The sequence below is a fragment of the Sphaerodactylus townsendi genome, linkage group LG02 (genome assembly GCF_021028975.2).
Source record: "Sphaerodactylus townsendi isolate TG3544 linkage group LG02, MPM_Stown_v2.3, whole genome shotgun sequence".
Taxonomy (NCBI): Eukaryota; Metazoa; Chordata; class Lepidosauria; order Squamata; family Sphaerodactylidae; genus Sphaerodactylus; species Sphaerodactylus townsendi.
In genome coordinates this window covers 24,924,932-24,948,612 of record NC_059426.1, presented here as the reverse complement: position 1 = coordinate 24,948,612, position 23,681 = coordinate 24,924,932, and the positions used below count along the sequence as shown (strand labels likewise).

General features: G+C 42.6%; 1 protein-coding gene across 1 annotated transcript in view; it reads right to left on the bottom strand.

Moving 5' to 3' along the window:
• Positions 1-23,681, bottom strand: part of TTN (titin) — a 371,903-nt gene that overhangs the window by 339,842 nt on the left and 8,380 nt on the right. Inside the window, 11 exon segments of the mRNA XM_048484469.1 lie at positions 1,596-1,727; positions 2,622-2,768; positions 3,720-3,857; positions 6,796-6,915; positions 7,831-7,974; positions 8,532-8,889; positions 17,001-17,245; positions 17,540-17,631; positions 19,548-19,835; positions 21,071-21,275; positions 21,278-21,300. Of these exon segments, the coding sequence (XP_048340426.1) occupies positions 1,596-1,727; positions 2,622-2,768; positions 3,720-3,857; positions 6,796-6,915; positions 7,831-7,974; positions 8,532-8,889; positions 17,001-17,245; positions 17,540-17,631; positions 19,548-19,835; positions 21,071-21,275; positions 21,278-21,300 (1,892 nt within the window).

Below are 23,681 nucleotides of genomic sequence, written 5' to 3'. Positions count from 1 at the left end.
TTTGACCTCCACAAGGTTCTAGGGTCGTGGTGGCGAACCTTTGGCACTCCAGATGTTATGGACTACAATTCCCATCAGCCCCTGCCAGCATGGCCAATTGGCAGGGGCTGATGGGAATTGTAGTGCATGACATCTGGAGTGCCAAAGGTTCGCCACCACTGTTCTAGGGCATAGGTGTCAAACTCGCGCCCCTCCAGATGTTATGGACTACAGTTCCCATCATCCCCTGCCAGCATCATGCTGGCAGGGGATGATGGGAACTGTAGTCCATAACATCTGGAGGGGCGCGAGTTTGACACCTATGTTCTAGGGGCAGGGTGACAGTGACCTATGGTGGCAATATTTGGGGGGGGGGCAGTCAAAGAAGACTGCAAGAGAAGAGGGAGCAGGAAAGTTGCAGTTTTTGTGCCATAGATCCATTCAAGCTGCATAGGATCAAAGTTTCTTTTGTTGAAAACAAATATCATGTCTCTTTGAAATAAACAAATATGGAGGAAGGAAGGTTCCGCTATGTACAATGCAGACAGATATTGCATAAATACAGTATATCTTGAACATAGATACAGAAAGTTGGGATAACAACATTAGTAAATAAAATATACAATGTTCAAATACTGTATTTGAAGACAGGTGTAAGTATATATTTTACTTTTTACACTTACACATATTTATGTACATAGAGTGCACACTATTTTCTGCAAAAGGACGTAATGCATTTGATGATTTACTGACTAAACACAGACACAGACACTACCTTTTCAGATACCTGTACATGGAGTTTTGCAACAGATGTCAATAGTTACAAACGAATACATTTTTTTAAACCACAGATTTGCAATTGTGTGTGTAATAAAATTCTTTTTACCATATCACGGGAATGGCACATACAGCTAAGCTCCTTAGGGTGGGAACAGCTTCTGTTCAGGCAAGCTGGATGTTCTCAATGGGTCATAATGATATTAAATGGCTCATAATTAAATTACTGTAGCAATTTAATTCAACCTTTTCCTGAATCTCATTGTGCTTTCTTTTAAAATGCCAACAAATCCTATTTTTAAATTGATTTTTTTTTTTGGCACAGAATTGATTCTTTCTTTTTTTAAATTCAGGTTTATTGCTTTAAAGATTGTGCTGGATCCAGGCGAGTGTTTCTGCAGGTGAGAGGATTTTACTGCCCCTCTAGCCCAGTGACAGGCCGAAATGCTCCCAAAAATCAAGTGCCAATTGTGGGAGATGAGGAATCTAAGGCTGCCATGGAAAAAGGCAGGTGGCCAAATTCAGCTCCGTGGGCAAAGTCCTTCCACTTGTGAAAATGTTAGTCTGGTTCCAAGCCATGATTTCATGTTTGAAAATCAAGGTTCTGAAGTCCAACAAAAGTCCAACAAAAAACCCCCTATAAACAGCTCCCATGTTCTCAATATCTATTTCATCCGGCTATACAAGTAAAGAAATATAGATATGGAAAAATTATACTTTAAAAAACAAATCTAGCACCTGAAACACATAACACTGCAGTGACGTTCTGCTAGTGCGGATGTTGTAGAAATATATCATGTTTCATGAGTGACTTTCATGTTTGTTAAAGATCTATTCACCTGATCTTGAACTAGATGGATTTGTTCTCTTTTGGTAGCAACCTCTTCTCTAGTTCTTGAAATCTGCTCTCTGTGTTTGTCAACAGCAATGATTGTCGGAACTACGGTGGTTTTCTCAGTTTCCCTTTTTATCTGATCGTCATAGCAAGAATAAAAAGTCTCATGTTACATAAGGTTTCAGAGAACACGGATAATGAAAAGGTTAACAAGATTAAAAGGTGTTAGGGATCTGCTTACGGCAAAGTGATCCTCAAGCTTTTTACTGGATAGGGACTGATGTTTGGTAAGCTGTCTAGTTAGATATCATTGTAATAAAATTATTTTTTGGTATAAAAATACTTAAATCCAAAAATGCTGTCATATCTCTGAACATATTTGGGCAGTGATGGCGAACCTTTTCGAGACAGAGTGCCCAAATTGCAAGCCAAAACCCACTTATGTATTGCAAAGTGCCAACACGGCAATTTAACCTGAATTACCTGAGGTGGTTTCGAAGCTTCAGGAAAACGGTTGGCTCCCCGCAGCTAACGCCGTTACTTGGGAGTAAGTAAGTTTTGGTGGTAGCTTCGGTGGCTTCTGTTTCTTCTAAAGCAAACCGGCAGGCAACTCTTCCAACAGCAGTGAATCAATGCCTTAACCTTGTGGGAGGGTTTACTCAGGAGGGTTTACTCAGAAGCAAGCCCCATTGCCAGCAACCGAGCTTACTCCCCGGTAAAGGATTGCGCTTTAGTTCTTTGCATGAAAATCAGTGGGGTTTAACAGCACTTTGTTTGCACGTGCCCACAGAGAGGGCTCAGAGTGCCACCTCTGGCACCCGTGCCATAGGTTCACCATCACTTTATTAGGGCTTACAATAAATCTCAAAGAACGCCTTCTAGTAGTGGAATATATAGATTTTTTTCCCCTTAAAGACAGCAAAATGAAAATGATATTAAAAAGTTAGTATATTTATTGGAGTTATATCAGAATGTCAACATGAGAATGGGATATGAGAATGACTGTTGCATCAGCAATGATTCCATTCACCTTTTCTTGGACAAGGTGGACGTGTTCTTGTTTAGTTGCAATCCCTTCGGCAGTTTTTACTACTGCCTCTGGCACTTTGGGTTTACCAGTGGTAATAACTACTTTAGGTACAGAAGGTTTCACAGGCTTCACAACTTCTTTCCTAATCTGATTTATATAGCAAAAAAGAGAGTCATTAATACACACAGCATTGCAAAAAAAATGCATACACAGACATTTGGAAAAAGCAGTTAGTAAAGCATGAAGAAGCAGAAGATAACAATATGTTTCATACAGTCTGTAGAATCATGTATAGTTCTGTGCTCTGCACAGATTTTACCTTAAACCTATTAGTCTTTATTCAATGAAGTAGAGTTAACACTGCGCTTGAGCTCGGTGAAGGCCAATTTGGCAGTGTAATTGATAAACATAAAGAAGTTACAGTATTTCCTTGAAGATGTACAATGGCCTTAATTTTCAGTTCCACCTATCAGTGACAGTATGCATACATACAACAGACTTCACAAAGGAGTCACCACAAGATGACTTTCTGTAATTTGATGGAGTTCCAAGTAGAGTGAGTTGTGGAAAGGAAAGGATATAACATAGCTTGGCCTACTGTTTCAATTCGTGTTACCAACCATGACTTTTGACATTGAACTGTTCCTGTCAATCATTTATGGCTGACCTTTAGTTCAGGGCCAGTAAAAGCCTAGTCGCCTATCTAGAGCTACTAAATTCCGTGGGCTGTTGATTTGCTTTCTCTGCTTGTTGCCTGCAACAAAAACCAACCCATAACTTTCACAAACGATCTAGTGAAAATTACAACCAATAGTAAGGAAACACATCATTAAAAAAAAAAAAACACCTTGAAGGGCCCAGTCTTGCAGACCTTATTTGTTCAGATTTCCTCTTGAAATGATTGGAAACTTACATTAGGCCTGAAGGCCTGATCTGCTTACATTAAAAAAAAAGTCTTCTACAGAAATGGGAGAAATGTCTGTTGCACATAATGCTCAGAGGAAAACAAAGGGAAATGAAAAGCAACTAGCAAAAAATGATGCTTGAAACTGGAAAGGGTTGATCAACCATCATATATTTTTTCGCAGTTATAATCACCTTTTCATGACTGATATGAATTTGTTCTCGTTGAACAGAAATTTCTTCTCTAGCTCTTGAAATCTGTTCTTGTTCCTTCGCTGTGTCAGTGGCAATTATTACTTTGGGCACAGGAACTTTCACAGGTTCCTTTTTTACCTGATGTTTAAATGGAAAAAAAATTAAGTTATATCAGATCTTAAAAACAAATCACCTTTATTTTGTTAGGTGGCAATAATCCATCATGGCTACAATCCAACACACAGTGAAGTGTCCTTAAGTATACAGCCACCATTTTGTTTGTGTGAAATGATCTGTGGGGTAGATCATTGTCAGACTGTTTATCATCTATACCAGTGTTTCCCAACCTTTTCGAGGGTACCCTTGACCTCACTCTTCATATGTCACGGTACCCCTGCCGCCACCCTCCACCTTCCCCTCCCATTGCCCCTGCTTGCCACACCCCCCACCTTCCCCTCCCAGGGTGAAGGGAAGCACTGGGGGTGGGGGTGGCTGCTGACCTTGTGGTAGGCCCTGCCCCATGGGCCAGCTCCATGTCCTTGCTGGCGCCGGTGGGAGACACCACAAAAATGAGGGGGGAGGCAGTAGTGTTGCCACGGTACCCTTGGGACATGCTCACGGCACCCCAGGGTACCACAGTACCCTGGTTGAGAATGGCTGATCTATACAAATGGAATTGCTACATGTTGAGGCTGAATAATAGGGGAGATTTTGAAATAGGGTTGACAGCTTCCTAGTGGAGTCCAGGATTATAAGGGATCTCCAGATGACCTGGAAAAAATGGCAGCTTTGGAGAGTGGATTCCCTGCTGAACTTCTGCCATTCCTGAAACTCTGCACCCAAAGCTGCCATTTTGAAAGGTAGTCATGAGTTGGATACATTGATCTGTCAGTGCCATATCATCCTCCCCTTCTTCCCCCTCTACCAGCTGTTCTTCTGAGCCCTGGGAAAGTTGTTTCCTAGGTTCATGGGATGCACATGGTTGAAGAATATATATGATGCAAAATATTATAGTATGGTGGGGAAAAAAGAGAGTATGAGGGTCTTGAATGTTGTCTCCTTCTTACAGATATTTTCTAACAGAAGTTCTCAGAGTTTGTATCCTGAACTAATCAGTTGGCCCAATGACCCATGATAAAATCAAGGTCAGAGAACAGACCTCTATGCTTTCCCCCTTTCCCCCTCTCTACCCTGCAACCCCTGAAAAGCTGCTCAGCAGGGTCTGGGAATTCTTGGAGCAGAGTGTGATTCAGCACAGAGCCCTGCGATCTAAGGAGGAACTGGCAGAAATCAGCCTTCCTCTCTTATACAAGTTCTCCTTAAAACAGCAGTGCAAGGATTGGACTTCTGTCAATCCCCAGCGTCCTACAACATCAAGTCTGCATCCATACAATATTGTACATTCCTCTACATTCATCTCCTGCATGGTCATCATGTCCATGCTTGAAAATCCAGTTGTGAATGATCACTATACTACAATGAAAACACAGCAACCAGCTATGTTGATGAGAGCCAGAGTGGTGGTAGTGGTTAACAGCAGGTGGACTGTAATCTGGAGGACCAGTTTTGATCCCCCATGCCTCCACACGAGCGGCGGAGTCTTATCTGATGAACCAGATCTGTTCCCCCACTCCTACATCCCTGCTGGGTGACCTTGGCCCAATCATAGTTCTCTCAGAATTCTCTCAGCCCCACCTACCTCACAAGATGTCTGCTGTGGGGAGAGGAAGGGAAAGGAGTTTGTAAGCCACCTTGAGTCTCCTTACAGGAGAGAAAGGTGGGATTTAAATCCAAACTCTTCTTCTATATATGGAAGCAGCTATACATGTATCACCTACACAGCTATAGTTCCCCTCAAGATTTTTACAAGCAAACCAATGATATCTATTCCAACACCCAAGAATTATACCTGGATACATAAGAAGGCCAGTGACCACCTTCACTCTATTAATCTGCACGTAGAAATTCTTTGGAAGTCTTTTTCTCCCAAAGTCTGCTAAATTAACTAAAAGTCCAAGGGTTTGTGCTTTGAGGGCTGTTTGAGACTTGCAAAATGATATCACATGTAGTAGGCAAGTGTAAAGGAATGAATGACACGAACACAACATACAACCAATTTATGGAGCATTCCATGATATAATACTTCATAAAAAATGGAGCAACAGTATGACATCACAAGACATGACTCACAGAGGGTGAGAGCAGGGCCTCCTGAACAACTTTTTAGGGAAGGAATGGGCAGGGATGGATATTCTAAAGCCCATCAGATATTGGGTCACAAGAAACAAAGTCTGGGACAGCAGCGTAGGCCCCTGCAAGAGGCCTCTACTGGCCCTGTGGAATTTTTCTTTTTCTTTTGATTCCACCCTTTCCCCAACAACTGGCTTTAGGAACTTACCTCAGGTTCAAATGAAGTTTGCCATGCATTGGGAGGGGAGGCTGCTGTCCAAGAGATACAAGTTCAAATCCTTGTTCTCCCAACATTACAGTATAATCCTAAACAGAGTTACAGCCATTGAAGTCAGTGGGCTTCGAAGCGTGTAACTTTGTTTAGGATTTGAGTCCTACTGCACCATAGAGACATAGAGATGATTGAAAAAGGGAGCTTTGATCGTCAAAAGCTTATACCCTGAAAACACTGTTGGTCTCTTGGGCGCTTCTGGACTCAAGTCTAGCTGTTCTACTACAAATTAACAAGCCCATCCTTCTGAAATTATCTGTTTAGGACTGCACTGTTAATTTCACAGTTCTTTAAACTCTGGCTAATATACTTAGCATATGACCAAACTTTCCAAGTTATAGAAGTTTATTATTGCTTATCAAACCAGTCAAGGATCAGTTTTTATAGTAAACAGTCCTGCCTTTTCTCAATAAAGGTACAGATTCAAGGGAGACAGATAGGATTTTCGTAAGGACTGGTGTAAGATGTCACAACAGCCACAAAAATTGTGATGGCCCTCTTCAAGTCACAGCAACCAAAACAAATGGAAGACAAATAAACTGTCACTGATAATTGATGCAATGGAATATAAATAAGAAAGAAGTGAGTTTCCACGGATAGTAAGACACTATTCACCTTTTCCTGAATGACGTGTATTTGTTCTTGTTTAGTAGAAACTCCTTCTCTAGTTCTTGATCTTACCTCTTGCTCTCTGGCTTTACCAGTTGTAACTACTATGGAAGCTTCCTTTTTAATCTGATGTTCATGGCAGAAACAAAGAAAATCATGCCTTAACATTTACTCTCACAAACGGTCACTTCAGATAAAATGAAAAACGACAGGCATGATGGCAAATGGAGGGGTAAATACGCTTCAAAAAGGGGTTATTTTAAGCTCAGACGGGTCATGGATTAAATGAAATATTAGGAATCACTTTGTAAGTATGATGAAAATGATGTTAGAGGAACCAAACAAACTATCTAGGGCCGCTCGCGACGTTAGCAGCGACGCCGATGACGCCGCAAATTGGCGCACGCATCCCAAAAAAAAAGCGCTCACACAGACAGGCGGAAAGCCGCGGCCCTCGCGCAGCCCTCAAGCAGAAATGTGACGGTTCGCGACGAAAGCAAGTGAAGCGCTACCGCGATGTTGCGCTTCGGCAAGACTTAAGCGGCCGCAGGTCCGGACGCCATTTTGATCTATTGCCAGCCTGGCGGCGCTGTTCGCACGAAGTGCGGCGTCGATGCGTCACATGGGGAAAAGAGTGGGTTTTAAGCCGCTTGAATACACCGCCTTCGCCGTTTAGCGGCTACGACGGCGCATCGGCGCACTCCGTACGCTGCGCTGCTTAACGCCGCCTGGACGCTTTTTCCGTTGCGACGACGTCATATTTTGCCCGTGCGGAAACGGCCTAGGTATCTTATTGTTATGATGGTTTTGAGACAGCTATATAAAATGTTGTGGGGGTTTTTCCAGTTAGCAGATTTTGCTATTGATATAAAATGGATGGCAATGGAGTTCTATTAAATTCTTCTGGATCAGTAATGCATGCGTCTATGAAACATTTGCTAGTATTGTGTTAATCATTTGCTCATTGCATGCGTTGGCTGTGTGTGAGGATTGTCAAGGGGAGGCGGGATGTTATATACAACAGCTTTGTTTTACTTCTACCTGCTCCTGGACAGGCTGAATGTGTACTGCGGTCATGGCTGTCCTTTTAGCGGTCTGCTCTACAGCAGTTGAAACAGGTTCTCTCACTCTGGCCATGTCAACAGCAGCAACTACAGTAGCAACAGCTGCTGTTTTTCCAATGTCCTGTAGGACCCAAATGAGTTATATCATTTTTTTTTAACCCTTGGTAGGGATAAAACAATCACAACATAAGCACAAGACAAGCAGACACAGAGGAACCATTTAGATCTAGTTAGACATTTCTACATCAACACTCTGGCCCCTTCCGCACATGCAAAATAATGCGTTTTCAAACCACTTTCACAACTGTTTGCAAGTGGATTTTGCTATTCCGCACAGCTTTAAAGAGCACTGAAAGCAGTTTGAAAGTGCATTATTCTGCATGCGCGGAATGAGCCTCTGGCCCCTTCCCCACATGCAGAATAATGCACTTTCGATCCACTTTCACAATTGTCTGCAAGTGGATCTTGCTATTCCGCACAGTCCGAACCAGCTGCAAGGTGCATTGAAAGTAGATTGAAAGTGCATTGTTCTGCATGAGAGGAAGGGGCCTGTGTAAGCAGAAACTGACACACAGCCTCTGAAAGTCCACTTAAATAAAGCTATTCAATGGCATCACTTCAAGACAGAACAGGAAAGAACAATCTACTTCAGAAATATTATAATTTCCGCCTTCTTACCTCCATTGCTGTTGCGGCACTAACTCCAATGGCAGCAGCAGTCCCGCCAACTCCAACGGCGGCGGCAGCTCCAGCAGCTCCGGCAGCCGCCACTGAGGTGCCACTAATAGTGACCTGCTCTTGAGCACCATATCTCCCCTCCCATCGTTCTTCCATCCTTATCTGGGTGCTACTTGTAGTTACTCTGGAGTCTTGCATTCTCATTTCAGATGTAGCTACGTAGTCTTCCTGTTTCCAAGGCGGAAGAACGTCGGAACCCATCGCTGTCATTGTCTGTGTTTTACGGACCAGTAGTGGAGACTTCACAGGCCTGATAGGTGAAGTAGAAACTGAGAGTCTCCCAGCAGGAGAGACAGACCTGGTGAAAAAGACACGGTATCACTGAAGTGATGGAATTAGCACACGAGAGGTACCGTATTTTAGCAGAGCGTCTGTGTTTGATCACAGGTTAGATTGTCCTGATGGTGACTTGAAATTGCTTTGGGGGGAAACAGTGGGAACCCAGGGGAAAACTTTCTTCCATGTTCCCCCAACGCCATAACTTTTGCCAGATTTTCCAATGAAAAACTTGGCAGTTTGCTGGAGCAAAAAACTCCATTCAAAATGAATGAAATGTAAGATAAATTTATTGCTCACTCGAAAATGTCTTGTGAATTTTTTAACATAAGCACAATCTATCGTTAGAGAATGTTGCTTCCTTTGCATACTGTCGGTGCATTTTCAAGCATACATTTATTGTTTGCATATGAACAATTTCCCCCACAATGCTATAATTTATACAGTGTTGTTATACTATTGAAGAATACAGTGTTCCTAATGTTCCTAACATTAATCATATCAAATTGTGCTGCTACTTCTATTGTGGATGTAAGAGAATGTTTCTGTCCAAATAATACTTTTCTTTGTGTTTTTTATTTTCAACTTTTTCTACCTCTCAAATGACAAAAACTAAACATAAGATGCAGCAGTTTGCAGTATTTTTTTCTCCATCATCGGGCGTATTAATAGATTACTGTAAAAAAACTAATATCAGAAAACAGTTAAAAACAGTTTTCTACAGCTAGATTCAAGTCCAGTAGCACCTTAGACACCAAGATTTTTGGGCTACAAGCTTTTCAAAATTGAAGCTTCCTTCATCAGATAATGAATAACTGAAAAAGGGAGTTTTGACTCTCAAAACCTTATATCCGAAAATTCTTGGTTTCTAAGGGGCTACTGGGTCATGAGTCTCGCTGTGGAAAACTAACAGCCCCATCCATGAGTCCAGACGGCTGGCTGTGGTTGGGAGGCCATGCCGTTCCGCTTCTCCCAAAGGTAAGGTGACCAGCCGTCCTGCTTTTGGCGGGACACTCACACTTTTCCGCAATGTGTCCCGCATCCCGCGGGGTTTTAAAATTGTCCCGATTAGGCAATGCGCTCCTGCGGCCGCGTGCACGCTGCCGCACTGCCTTCTGGGGCGCTTCCCTGTTTCCTGACCGGGGAGCGCCGCAAAAGGCAGTGTGCTCCTGCGCCCACCCCGCGTTACAGGAGTAAAAATCTGGTCACCTTACCCAAAGGGGCTTCCCAACTCTATTGGATATTTCAGAAGCAATGAAAGCCTCCCTGCTGTCAAGAAGCCCCCATTGGGCTTAATAGACTTACGCTACCCAAAAGGGTGGCTTAAGTCTCAACTCGCAGCCACCAGCGTAATGGTGTCAAATAGCTGGGAGGGAGCTGACTAATGTTGGCTCCTTTTTCAGCCCCTCTTTTCCCTGCCCCCGGCCCACTACCACAATGTTGGCGGCGGGGAAGCTGGGACGCTGATGTTCCAGCACCAGGGAGGGGCACAACAGTCACACCCTGGGGGAACCATCTGCAGCCAAGGTGTCCCAGAGAGGGCAAATTTGCCAGAGCAGCAGTGCACTGCTCCCACAGGTGGATTCCGTCTGTCCCACTACATGGGGCTCTAAGTTATAAATGATAAATAAATGATATATTATATATACCTACAAGTCAAGTCATGGCCATAATCAAGTGGTTCTTGCGGGTTTTCTGGGCTGTGTGGCCATGGTCTGCTGGTTTTTGCTCTGAACATTTTGCCTGCATCTTCAGAGGCATATCACAGTAAGATGTATTTGTCTCCAAGGTACAGTGTAGAGTGATTGTGTGTTGGAGTGTGTGTTTTGTCCACCTCATAAGTTGGGGGTTAGGTACATTTGCATTTGCACCTACCCCCCACTTATAATGTGGACAAAACATATACCCAGGGCATACCGCCCAGAGAAACATATGGGGTCAAATGTCCCCTGTCTGTGACCAATTAGTCACGTGGGGGGCAGAAAATCGCCCTCCACACCCCTCCTCCTTCCCCTCCGGGGGGGGGGGGCACACAAAAAACTCAGATTTTGCTACATTTTCCCTAGATACGCCTCTGCATTTACCCCACCACACAATCACTCCACACTGTGCTATACAGAGAAACACATCTTACTGTGACATGCCTCTGAAGATGCCAGCCATGGATGCAGGCAAAACATTAGGAGCAAAGATTACCAGACCACGGCCACGCAGCCTGGAAGACCCACAATGGCCAGTTCATTTCAGCCATGAAAGCCTTTAAAATGTGATACATTTTGCATTGTTAAAACAATAAAATAAATTTAGGTTGAATAAAAAGGAAGTATTGCACATATTTTAATTTTCTCCAAAGTTGCCACCATTTTCGGGGGGGGGGGGGGGGCACCTTCAGGTTTTAAAAAAGTGCAAAATTCCAAACATTTACATTGCTAATAACAACACATATCCATGTATAAATTGAGACTGGTGATCTCCATAAAATTAGCTGGATTTAAATGCCTTGTTTCACTATGTGAGTTTAAATGACTTTAATCTGATTAAAAGCAAGCTGAACTAAAGGGATACTTGGCTTGATTCTATAAAGCTCTCTTAATGTTCCTAATATTTATTATTCTATTCTGCCAAAACCTTTCACAATAATTAAAAGGTAAAATAAGTGTGGATTCAAGGTCAACAGCTTTGCAAAATGGTCATTAGGATCATGCTGAAAATAGGCTGAAAGACTTTTTAAAAAAACTGCAGTTGTTAGAATTCTAATAAACTAAATCTTTCATTTTTGTGCTTTTGTCAAGGCTAAAATAAAAGTTATATATGTATTTTATCTTTCTTGAAGCCGGTTGTTCTTCGTAGTCAGTTTCAGGCTGGAAGAAAGAGACAAGCCCACGGAAGCTTCCAGAAAGAAGTGGAGATCTAAATATGAGTCTCTCAGGTCCTCATCCAATGTTATAATGGCTGACATCTAGATAATTAGCAATACTTAGACAAATCTGTACATCCAAAATAGGATGCTTTGTCTACAATGAGCTCAAGTTCACTTCAACATATTTGTTAAAAACCTTTGCAATGTTCCTCATGGGGAGCTCAAACATACAAATTCAGACCCTTGACCCTTTATGGACAGAGTTGCTAAAATAGGGGACTTACTACAATGTTCAGAAATTAGATCTAAACATTGACTCTTTCCACACAGACACTTCAAAGCATTTTGAGGCAGGAAATAAAACATTTCCTCCATGGGGCTCCATATTGATTTTATCCCAAAACATTTTATTTGCAGCCTCAAAATGTTTTAAATGAATGCCCTTTTGAAATAATTCTTTAGTTGAAACGTTTTCAAAATGGCTTTATTTGCCTCAAAGGTCCTTTAAGATGTTTTCCACATCTCTCTGCCTTCCCTCATTGGCGCCATTTTCTCAGCTCACTTCTTGCCCCTTGCCCCTTGCCTCACTTCTTGCCCCTTGCCCCTTGCCTTCTGCAGATTTTTCTTGTTTTTTTCCCTCACAGGTTTTTTTAATTGGGGGGGCTAGTCATTGAACGATGGACTGCAGAAGGTGCAGAGGATTGTCGCCCTCCGCTATGAAGCAATGTTCCCAAAGAAAAAGAGGGGGGGAGGGAGAAATCACAAAATGGTGGCCAGGAATCGTTTGGAGGGGGGGGAGTGCAAACATAAATTGGGGTAAAGCGAGGATCAAAAACTTTTTAGAAACTTCGGGGGGGGGGGGGGAAGTTGTGCAGAAAGGGACATTAACATTCTTACTTGACCCCAAACCACGGCATCACTTGCTCCAGACTTTCTTGCTAATTATTTCAATGAAAGGAAGACATATGGAACTACAAAAGTGCTCCTTTAGGTGTCACTCTTGTCCTATTGTTTATATGACTGTTTGGATATATTAATCTACAACGGCAATGTCTATTTCCAGCAAATTATTATTATTTTATACACACTTTGCGGTTATGCTCATCACACCCATATATGTAAGGAGCAGGTAGAAGAATGTGCATGTGTGTTATTTGGATAGCTTTATAGGGCTTTGCCACCTGCTGAGCAAATTCCCTCAAAATGTTCCACCAGGCGTTTGGCCAGCCAGGTTGATTGAGACCCTATACCAGTGGTGGAGAACCTATGGCACTCCATATGTTCATGGACAACAATTCCCATCAGCTCCTGCCAGCATGGCCAATTGGCCATGCTGGCAGGGGCTGATGGGGATTGTAGTCCTTGAACATCTGGAGTGCCATAGGTTTGCCACCACAGCCCTATACGATCTAGGCCTCCAATGGGCTCGGTTGGGGGGTGGGGGGCTTTTTTCACCATCTGCTACAGATAAAGTTCCTTTTAGTATTTATTGTTGCTGTTTTAAATGTTTTAAATGGTTTTAATCTGAATTGTTTTATATGTGTATTATATAGTTTATACTATACTCTAGCAGTGTGTTTATGGTTTTATTTTGTACACCACCCTGAGCCCTTTGGGGGAGGGTGGTTTAAAGATCAAAAATATAAATAAATAAACAAACAAACAAGTAAATAAAATCTACAAGGTGTTGAAAGATCAGACCTACATTATAGGGCAGGGTAGGTAATGTAAGGCCTGTGAAACACATTTGGTTTATCAAGGCTGATCAACAGAAACACTTTGCCACACAGTGACCAGGGCTAATTCTCAGTGAAGTGGAAACCGTATCTTGAAAGTACCAGTTCAGACTGTTGGTGAAATCCATATCATCGGTCACCAAAGAAGAGCCCTACACATTTAAAGAAACTGCATCGCTAAGAGAAGGATGAATTTACACACCCTCTATGATGTCTAGTTTTCTATATGAAGGGAAAGTTTTGTTCAGAGAAGGAATTATTTGAGCACCCTTACCTACAATTTGAGATGGTACAGTCCAGGTTCATATTTACTACCTCAGGACCAAACTAGATTAATCTTTTGATATAAATAATAATCTTATGACATAAATCAGGTCAGGGGTCTTCCAACAATTAACATTTCCAGTTTGGATTTATATCCCCCCTTTCTCTCCTGTAAGAAGACTCAAAGGGGCTTACAATCTCCTTTCCCTTCCCCCTCCCCCACAACAAACACCCTGTGAGTTGGGTGGGGCTGAGAGAGCTCCGAAGAACTGTGACTCGCCCAAGGTCAACCAACTGGCATGTGTTGGAGTGCACAAACTAATCTGGGTTACCAGATAAGCCTCCACAGCTGAAGTGGCAGAGAGGGGAATCAAACTCAGTTCTCCAGATGTGAATGCACCTGCTCTTAACCACTACACCATGCTGGCTCTCCACACCTGGATAAGTTTGGGAATATAGAACAGTGGGAGGAGAGACTTTACCCGTCTCTCCTTTACCATTTTCCCAATCCAAATGAGCCATGGGGGAAGGTGTTTGTCCTTCTGTGAACATCCACATGTATCTACTGCAGCATGTGATGCCCTACAGCAGGGCAAACAGGGTCTCACGTTACAGACAGCAAATTTTAAAAAAGGGAATGTATCATTTACTTTGGATTGATGTAAAGAGTTAGATCTACCAGACAGCTTTTCCTCCAACCAAAAAAAAGGAGAAGTCCTCTTTGACCTCCAAAAAGGCTATATTTGGGATCATGGATCCTGCATGGACAAAATCCATACAGGATGGGAGCTATAGTAAGAAAGATAATTAAGTGAGATTAAGTGAAAAAGCTGGCTGGATCCAATTCAGAGTTATCATCTTTCATAGTAAACAAATTACTCAGAAGCTAGGCCTTTACATAACAGATATCATATAGCTTAATAAGAGGTCTTAAATTGACTGAATACAGGTATCAAATAGTTTAATAGAACTAGTGAATGGTTTCTGTATTTTTTCTTGATTATATTCAAATTGTACATACCGGTAATTTAAGGTGACCAGATTGTCACCTTTTTAAACTGGGGACCCTGGTGCGGCATCGCATCGAAGTCGCAGTGGAGCGCACTGCTCTTTTCATTGCAGGGCGTGGAAACCGGGAGCCTCCTAAAGTGCAGTGCGCTTCCTGCGTCATTATAGAGCAGTCAAGAGATCAGTGCCTTCTGGGGCGCTCCCCTGTTTCCCGCCCTGTGACAGGGAACCGGGAGCGCCCCAGAAGGCAGTGCGGCAGCCTTCCAAAAATCTGGACAATTAAAAAACCCCGCGGGACGTGGGACAAATTGGTTTAAGGCGGGACTGTCCCGCCAAAAGCGGGACGTCTGGTCACCTTGCGGTAATTGCATTTCACCATGTACTTCCTGCCTTTCCTGCTGTTTTATGTTATATAAAAGGACAGCACATTGAGGATCTTCTCACAGGATCTGAAGAAGTGGGCCTTGGTCCACGAATATATATTTTGTAATTAAATGTGAGTTTTTCGGATGCCCCAGGCAGTTGCTTAGTTTGCTCCAACACACTACACAGTCACTCCTCAAGGCATCACTTTTAAATACTGTTTTGCTTACTGATATGCTTACTGTTATGATGAGTGGTTTAAACTGTAAGTGTTTCAAGTGCCATCAAGTCAATCAATCAATCAGCTTTATTGTAGTTGAAGACCAGAAATTATTAAATACAGAGTATAAAACAGCAATATACAATTTCCAAATAAAATTTGGGAACATTATTAAAACTGCGAAAATTTTACAAATGCCAAATGTTAAAACCATAAGATAAAATCACGTCTCAACACAGATATCGCAAGTGATGTATAAAACTGAAATATAAAATAGATAATCCAAATGACCAACATTAATTTGTGTTTAAATTACCCCGTGCCAGCATCAAATCATGTTTGGGGAAACTCGCTGGTACACTGATGGGTTTGCACAACAGGCCCAAGAGCACCCAGAGTCTGATTCCAACTGGGATAATGTTGGCACAGACTGAAACCTTTTCTCATTGCAGTCCTGATCCTAATAGGGCACCACCCGGGAACTAACGGCCTTTCTGCACAGACACTTTAAACCTTTTTGGGGCAGGAAATAAAATGTTTCCTTCAAGGGGTTCTGCATTGCTTTTTCTCTGAAATGTTTCATTTGCACCCTCAAAACATTTTAAATCCATCCTCTTTTCTAGCTATTCTTTTGGCTGAAGCTATTCTTTTGGCTTCATTTGTGTGCTGACCTTTAAGACACCATTTTGTTAGTTCACTCATTCCCTGCAGAAGCTCCTAGCACTGTTTTTGGAGCATTTCAAGGGCTGTTTCCGCACGGGCGGAATACAGTGTCCCAGGGACGCTAAAAACGGCGTCACTGGGGAGGGGTTTGCACGGCCGCCACTGCTGCATCGCAGCAACGGCGGCCTCGCAACCCCCGAGTGGCGCGAAGCTGCTGTTTCCAGTATTTCGGAAACAGCGGCTTCCAACCACTGCCGTGCGAATGGCAGCAGTTGGAAGGCTCCATTCCCCACCCCCCTTCCTAAATGCCTACCTTTTCTCCTGGCTTCTGGCTTGTTGCAGAGGCCAGGGGACACACACACCCCCCCCCGGCCTGCGACTCCAGAGCCGTCACTCCAGGCTGCGAGGGCGTGTACCCTGGCTTCTGCGACGAGCTGGAAACCAGGAGACAAGGTAGGCGTTTGGCAACGGCGCAGCCTGTGCGAAGGCTGCGCCGCCGCCTGTCGCCCTCCCGGGGCCGTCCATGCGAACGGTCCCAGGAAAACAGGGAGGACCAGAAAATGGCAGCCAGGAATCATTTCAAGGGGTTTTGAACAAAAGGGGGGGATTGAAAATATGTTACAAACATTTCACAAATGTTTTAGGAGATTTATGCAGAAATGGCCCATGTGCAATTGCGGGACTGAGAATAAGTGGGAGTCCAGACTCCACCTGTGCTCTTCATAATGTGTGAAGAGGCCACATCATTTCCTATGAATCTTATTCCATTTCAACAGTTGTCAAAGGGGCCACGAATAAAGATTCCCTCCAGGTCCCTCCTTAGGTCACCCAGACACATTCCAAACGTCATATAAAAACAGCATGATGTGCCCGGCACTAGGGGCCACCAGAGTGACCGGGGTCCCCAGAATTTAACCCACCTAGTCCCTCCCCTCTCAACAACCCATCAATTCTGTTTGCATTATCCATGGAGATCTGAAAAACTGAAATATAAGGTTTAGACTTTAGAGTCATTTTACCTGACTGGCGATGGTGAAGGCCCTCTAACGTGCCTCACAGGAGATGGTGACTGTCTGATTGGAGATGGTGACTGCTGTCGGGCCATTTGGACTTTTGCGGCACTTATTGGTGGAGTCGGGGATTTAGAGGTGGGTCTTGGTGGCATCCGTGGAGGTGCCTTGTGGGGCAGCTGTTGCCCGGCAACACCCTCGATAACCATTTCTGCAGTTGCGAGGCTTCGGGCATCAAAGTGGGCTTCTATCTTCTGCAAAGCAAGAACCAAGAACAGCTATGAGAAACTGCAGGGTGTGGGATTGTCAACCTGGAGAGACCTGGAGATCCCCTGAAATTACAATTGATTTCCAGACAACACAGATCTGTTCCCCCATAAAATGCCTGCTTTGGATTCTATGACATCATGTCCTGCTGAGGTCCCGCCCCTCTCCCCCAGGCTCCACCCCCAAATTTCTAGGAACTTCCTAACCCAGAACTGGCAATTCTAATAGTATGACACCAACATCTTAAAACATCTGGCAAACCAACATGCTGAAATACAAACCTTTTCGACTCTGGCTTGTCTTGTAGTTTGTGTAATCTGAGCAGTCGAAACAATTGTCTTTGTCTTTTTAGCGGGAACTACTTCTTCCTCACCTGGTGGAAAGCAAAGCAGGACTCATAAGTGGCAAGAAAGGAACATTAATTATGCAATACCCCCTCCCCCTGAAAAAGTGTCATTCCAATTATTTGTATGCTCACAGAAATACCACAGAGAGGGGGACAATTGGCCATCTGTTTCTATCAGTTTTAGAGGATAATTGGGATGGAGAAGAACAATTGATAAAGGTCCGACATCTTGTGTAACTATATAACTACAAACATGTAATGTATGATAATCGAGACTATGAATGATTGTTTCAGAATCATTGCAGGATTTCATATATGGAGTAAAGAAATGAATTACCATGAAAAGATCTTTATCTGTTACCTACGCAAATTTTATTTAACGGCCTTCAGAGCTACGCAGCTCAATTTGACGTGTTTTGGATACTATTCAATGTATTGCATTTCAGAGACTGCCCCTCCACTTTGTGGCACAAGGTTTCCTTCAATCAAGGATTTCCATAACCCACCCGCATTCTTAGCAGATACGGAATCACAAATGAAAATATGTGCTGTACACACAATTTCCTAATGTGATCCAATGGCCTGGACAGCTGCATCATGCCCTCTCCTCAGAAATAAAGCTGAAATCTAAACTCCTAGTGGCAAAATGCAGGATGGGAACGAATGCCTACCATCACAAGTTGATGTAATTAAAGCTGGGGAATCATGATATTGGATCAAGTTCTTGACACAATCGAAACATATGGAAAATTCCAATCATATCTCAAACTTTTTAGAAAATTGGCTCCCCTTTATTCCAAATGAAGAATCGGTTAACAATATGGCATACAATCATCTATCTATCTGAAATCCCATATCAACTACCTGGGAAAGATCGGCAATGAGGTGCATTCCTTCTTATGCCAAACACCACAGGCCTTATTTATAAAATGTGTTCTGTATGCACAGTCAGGATTCTTTGTGCACATTCTTCCAAATTAGTTGCATGGAATAGAACAATTTAACCAATACTTGTATTGATCACTATTTTCCTACTGGAACACGACAAAAATTCAGGTGTGCTTAAACAAGATATTCCAAAACTAAAATTAACAAAGCCAGGAGAATAAGAACTTAGCCAATACTATCCTAGATTTTTGTAATGAAACTTTTTAAAGATTCTAAAGAAATTGATTTCTGACTGTTGAAGAAGAAAAAGGAGAAAAAGAAAACTACACAGAGATTTTCTTTTGTTCAGATTTCACAGTATAACCCTAAACAGAATGACCTTTCCAGGCCCATTGGTAATGAGAGAGAAGATATTGATGGATCTGTTGATCTAACACAGATCCCCAGGAACTGTACTGCCGGTCGTTTCCACACGGCAGAATTATACCTGTGTACCACCAGGTTCTTAAAATCCAGGTCTGTTTTATCCTGGTTTTTCCATTCACATGGCTGCCTGTTTTTTGAAGGAATCCAGTGAAGATCGGGAGGAAATACTTCCGCTTGTTTCGCACCAGGCGGGGTCTTTTGTATTTACATTGCAAACTTATCTGAGCATGCCCAGTGTCCCACATTCTGATTGGCTGTTGTTTCTGAATGGCAGCTTGAATGAACGTCAGGCAGGGAGATCAGGGGGACAGGAAGATCAGCTGGCTGGGCAGGAAAAATAAACTGGTTCTGCTTCCGATCGGTGTTTGCACAGTAGCAGGCTCACCCTGGGATTTTTTGAAAGAATCACCAAACTGGCAATTTTTGAATACCCTGGGATAAGGGAAATACCGTGGGGCAAACCCACGTTAGGACCGGAAACTCTGCGAACTTCTTGGTTGCACAAGAATATTTCTCATGCTCAAGCCAGGATATTTTAACTGTGCAGAAACTACCAATATGACTATAATGTGATTTGTATGTATTTATTGTTTAAAATTTCATGGCTCACAAAACCTCTGGTCAGTTACCTTGAACGAGCAGTTCGGCTGTTGAAGTCGCACGTCCCACGCTATTTGTGGCATTTACTGAATAGGTTCCAGAGTCTTCGGGGTAAGCTTCTGCAATTATTAAACTGTAGAGGTCTCCTTCTTGTAAAATTTGAAAATCGGGGGAACTTTGAATTTCTGCTCCGTCCCGATAGAACTTCACCACAGGTGTAGGGATTCCTGTCACTCTCACGTCAAGTCGAACTTGACTTCCTTGTCTTGATGTCGTGCTCTGTAGTCGTTGAGAAAAGTTTGGTGGTGCTGTTTCAGCTGCAGTTTAAGAAATCAAGAAAATGCTCAATTAAGAGAGCTCTGTGTACTGCAAGTTGTGCAATAATGATCTTTTTATTGTATTTGGAACTCATGACACACTCCGGTTTTATGCCTAATAAAGGTTTTGGATTTGTATTTGGAAGAGAGCTATAGAAAGAGGAAAAAATTACTTCTGCAAGAAAAATTTCTCATATATTAAATTTCCTATGACAACTATAACATCTGCATTGAATACTGTAATGTGACCTGACTAGGGTTGCAGGAGAACCTGCAACTCATGTATAAGTATTAGAAAGAGTAGGATCCTGACCCAACTGTGTAATGTGTGGATCTATTATTTAGATAATTCTGCTATGAGTAAATTCAATAGTTGATTAGAATTAGTAAAATTAAGCATCTCCTAGTAGCAACGGGGGGGGGGGTGTTCATTAGTTAAGGAGTCTCACTAAAGTTAGTTAAGGAGTCTCACTGAAATTAGTTAAATTTCCAGGATGTTGAATCTGATTTGAAAATTATGGGGCATGATTTAAAACATGTACTCCAAAGTAAGGGTTGTGAAATCAGGTAATAAGGTTCCCCAGAAATAAATGGATATAGACTTGATTTCATGCAATTACCAGCAGGAAGTCCTGAATATATGGATCTGCACAGGATATACAAATAAAGTCTGAAAGCGTCATATTGGATATACATGTGAATATTTGAATGGTTGGTTTCCCTTTTCAAGGGAAAAGAATCATGAGGCTCTTATTTACATTTAAAATATCACATATGCTTCCCTGCTCATGTTGGAGGAATTGTGTGTTTTACTGGCCCTTAGCCTCAAGGTGATCCCTGGTAAATTAAATTAAAGGTAAAGTAAATTAAACATGATAAATCCCATGATGTCTTAGTCATCCATCCTATCTTGACTCATGCCTTGAACAGCGGGCCTCTTTTGCATACTGTGTTTCCCCGAATATAAGACAGTGTCTTATATTAATTTTTGCTCCCAAAGATGTGCTATGTCTTATTTTCAGGGGATGTCTTATTTTTCCTGTGTTCTGTTCGTCGGGCATGCTTCCAAACAAAAACTTTGCTATGTCTTACTTTCGGGGGATGCCTTATATTTCGCACTTCAGCAAAACCTCTACCATGTCTTATTTTTCGGGGATGTCTTATATTAGGGGAAACAGGGTAGTAACGTGAGGAAAGACAGAAGAGGGTTGGTAACTGTGTAATCGTGACATTACCTGTGACAAGTAGTTCAGCAGTACTAGTAGCTTGTCCAGATCCGTTGGTGGCTTGTAGGGTATATCTTCCACTGTGGTTTGCTGCCACGGCAGGGATCACAAGTTTAGCGCGGCCATCGCTAAATGAGATCTGCACACCCGTGGCAGGTGGGTTTTCGCCAGGTGCAGAAAATAACCTTGATCTCATCCCTCGACATACCCAGCCAAATTCACCTCAGGAACTGGGACACCTGCAGCAGAGTAGAGAGAATTAAACCAAATTTTAATAAGTAAAGGCAGTCCCCTGTGCAAGCGCTGTTATAGACCCATGGGGTGATGTCACATCATGATATTTACTAGGATGATTGTATCCATGGGGTGGTTTGCCATTGCCTTCCCCAGTCATTTATAGTTTGTCGCCAGCAAGCTGGATACTCATTTTTCCAACTTCTGCTTGTTGCTGATGAAAACAGTCAACAGTTTTCTAAGGAGCATCTCATTTTATCTGGCTCAAAGCCCTCAGTTCCTACTCAGACATGCTTTTGAGCATATATTTTTCAGAGACACTATATGGGTGATTCCGAACAGGCCAAATATAATGGTTTCAGGGATGTGAGAAAAGCATTATGGGGGAGAAGTTCCCACAGAACTCCCCATCCCAATGCTTCTAACCCATTATATTTGGCTGAATCTGGATTAAATGAAAGTCGCTAAATTAGTGGCTTTTCCCCCTTCAACCTGGATTTCAGTCGCTTCCTGCTTGCCTGTGCAAACTATGGCAAACTACGTTCTATTTCGCTGCCCTTTCATCCACCATTATGGTGGATTCCCCAGGCAGCCGCCATTAGAGTGGATTTTCTAGGCAGCCGCCATGTTGTGCTGATAAATGGGAGGATTCTAGAGTGGGGGAATTCTTGGGTGGGGGATTCTCGAGTGCGTGGTTCACAGGGGAACACAGTGTTTCCTGTGCGAACTGTTCTGTCTTCTCATACTAGGATCCCAGTAATCCCAGAAAACCCCTGCACTCGCCATGCAAATGGCAGCACAGGCAACACAGGTTCATTTAACCCGTTCCTGTTGCCTGTGCAGAATCAGCCTTTGACTGATATTTTCAATTAACAAACCAAAGAAGGAAAACCATTTAAATCACAAAAACAAAGTATTGTGGGTGGACAACATATAGGGTTGCTAACCTACAGGTGGGACTTGGAAATTACCTATCTAACCTACAGGTGGGTCTTGGAAATTACAACTCACTGTCACATGACAGAGATCAGTTCTCCTGGAAAAAATGGCTGCTTTGCAGGGTGGACTTAATGACATTGTACCCTGCTGGGGTCTCTTTCTTCCCCAAACCCTGCCCTCCCCAATTTCCATGACGCAAAACTCCAGGCATTTTCCAACTCAGTTGGCAACCCTAACAATATAGCATAAAAAATATTTTCCCAGTAGACAAACTAGGTCAGAAATGCTCTGAAAAGGCTTTCATCCAAAGGCATTTACTTCTATTGATGAGGTTGTGGAACCTGAAATATTGGCACAGAGGATGATTTAACCATCCACATCATGCTTAAACTCCCCATCCTGCCCAATGCTTAGTAAATATTTCATTTTAAAGGCCCTTCTCCTTTACAAGTATTTTCCCCTACAGGTGATCTCATAAAGTCCTTTTGAATTATGCTGTTTAATTTGAATGAGAGGAGATTCCAATGTAATCCTAAGCAAGTTACTCTTCTAAGCCAGTTGAAGTTAATTGCCTTAGAAATGTGTAACTCTTTTTAAGATTGTGCTGCCAAAAAGCTCTACAATGCATTTCCGCTCTCTGTTATCTCCTATTCTGTTCCTTCATCCTTTCCAATTAAACCATTATTCAAAGTCTGCACAGAAGCAGACAACCACTTACCGTGTGGTTGTTTAAAAACATTCCCATTGAAACAGAATTGCTATCAGTAAAAGCTTGGATTGAAAATGAGAGCCAAGGGAACCAACGTTTCATGGTAATTAAAAAAAAGAAAAACCCAAAGAAAATGGCGAGCGCAGCTGATTGGATTGTGGGACAATTGGCATGGCTGCAGGGGTTCATTTCTGTATGCCTGCACAGCTATGCATGTGTTGCGGGAAATTAAAAAAGGAGAAGCGAGTCCGTGAGAAGGCACAAAAGCAACCTGGATTGTTTCCATGGACTCCAGTCACTGCCTGAATGGCTGAAGGAAACACATGCGAACGGGAAAAAGGAAAACAGTTTGGTTTATAATGGTTGCAACCCGTTATACATATGCTGTGTGGAATCCACCACTGTTATACCAAAGAGCTTCAGCTATGTATCACAGCAAATTTTTATTACGCCCCCATTGCAAGAACATTACAAGAAGTCTGCTCTGCTGTCCAAGCAATAAACAATCATCTGTTTTCACTGTCTGATCAAAACCCAGGTAGGTACAATAATCGAGTAGCATCACTCAGGAGGAGTTGTACCAGTTATTTTTATTTAAATTAAAAATTGAAGAATGATTGAAATATAGGGGAATTAGGCTTCCTCTCAGGCAATTTGCATAGTTAAAATCGAATTCATAGCCTAACAGTTAAGCTATACCATATATACCATATAAAATAACCGTATAATTAAGGAGTC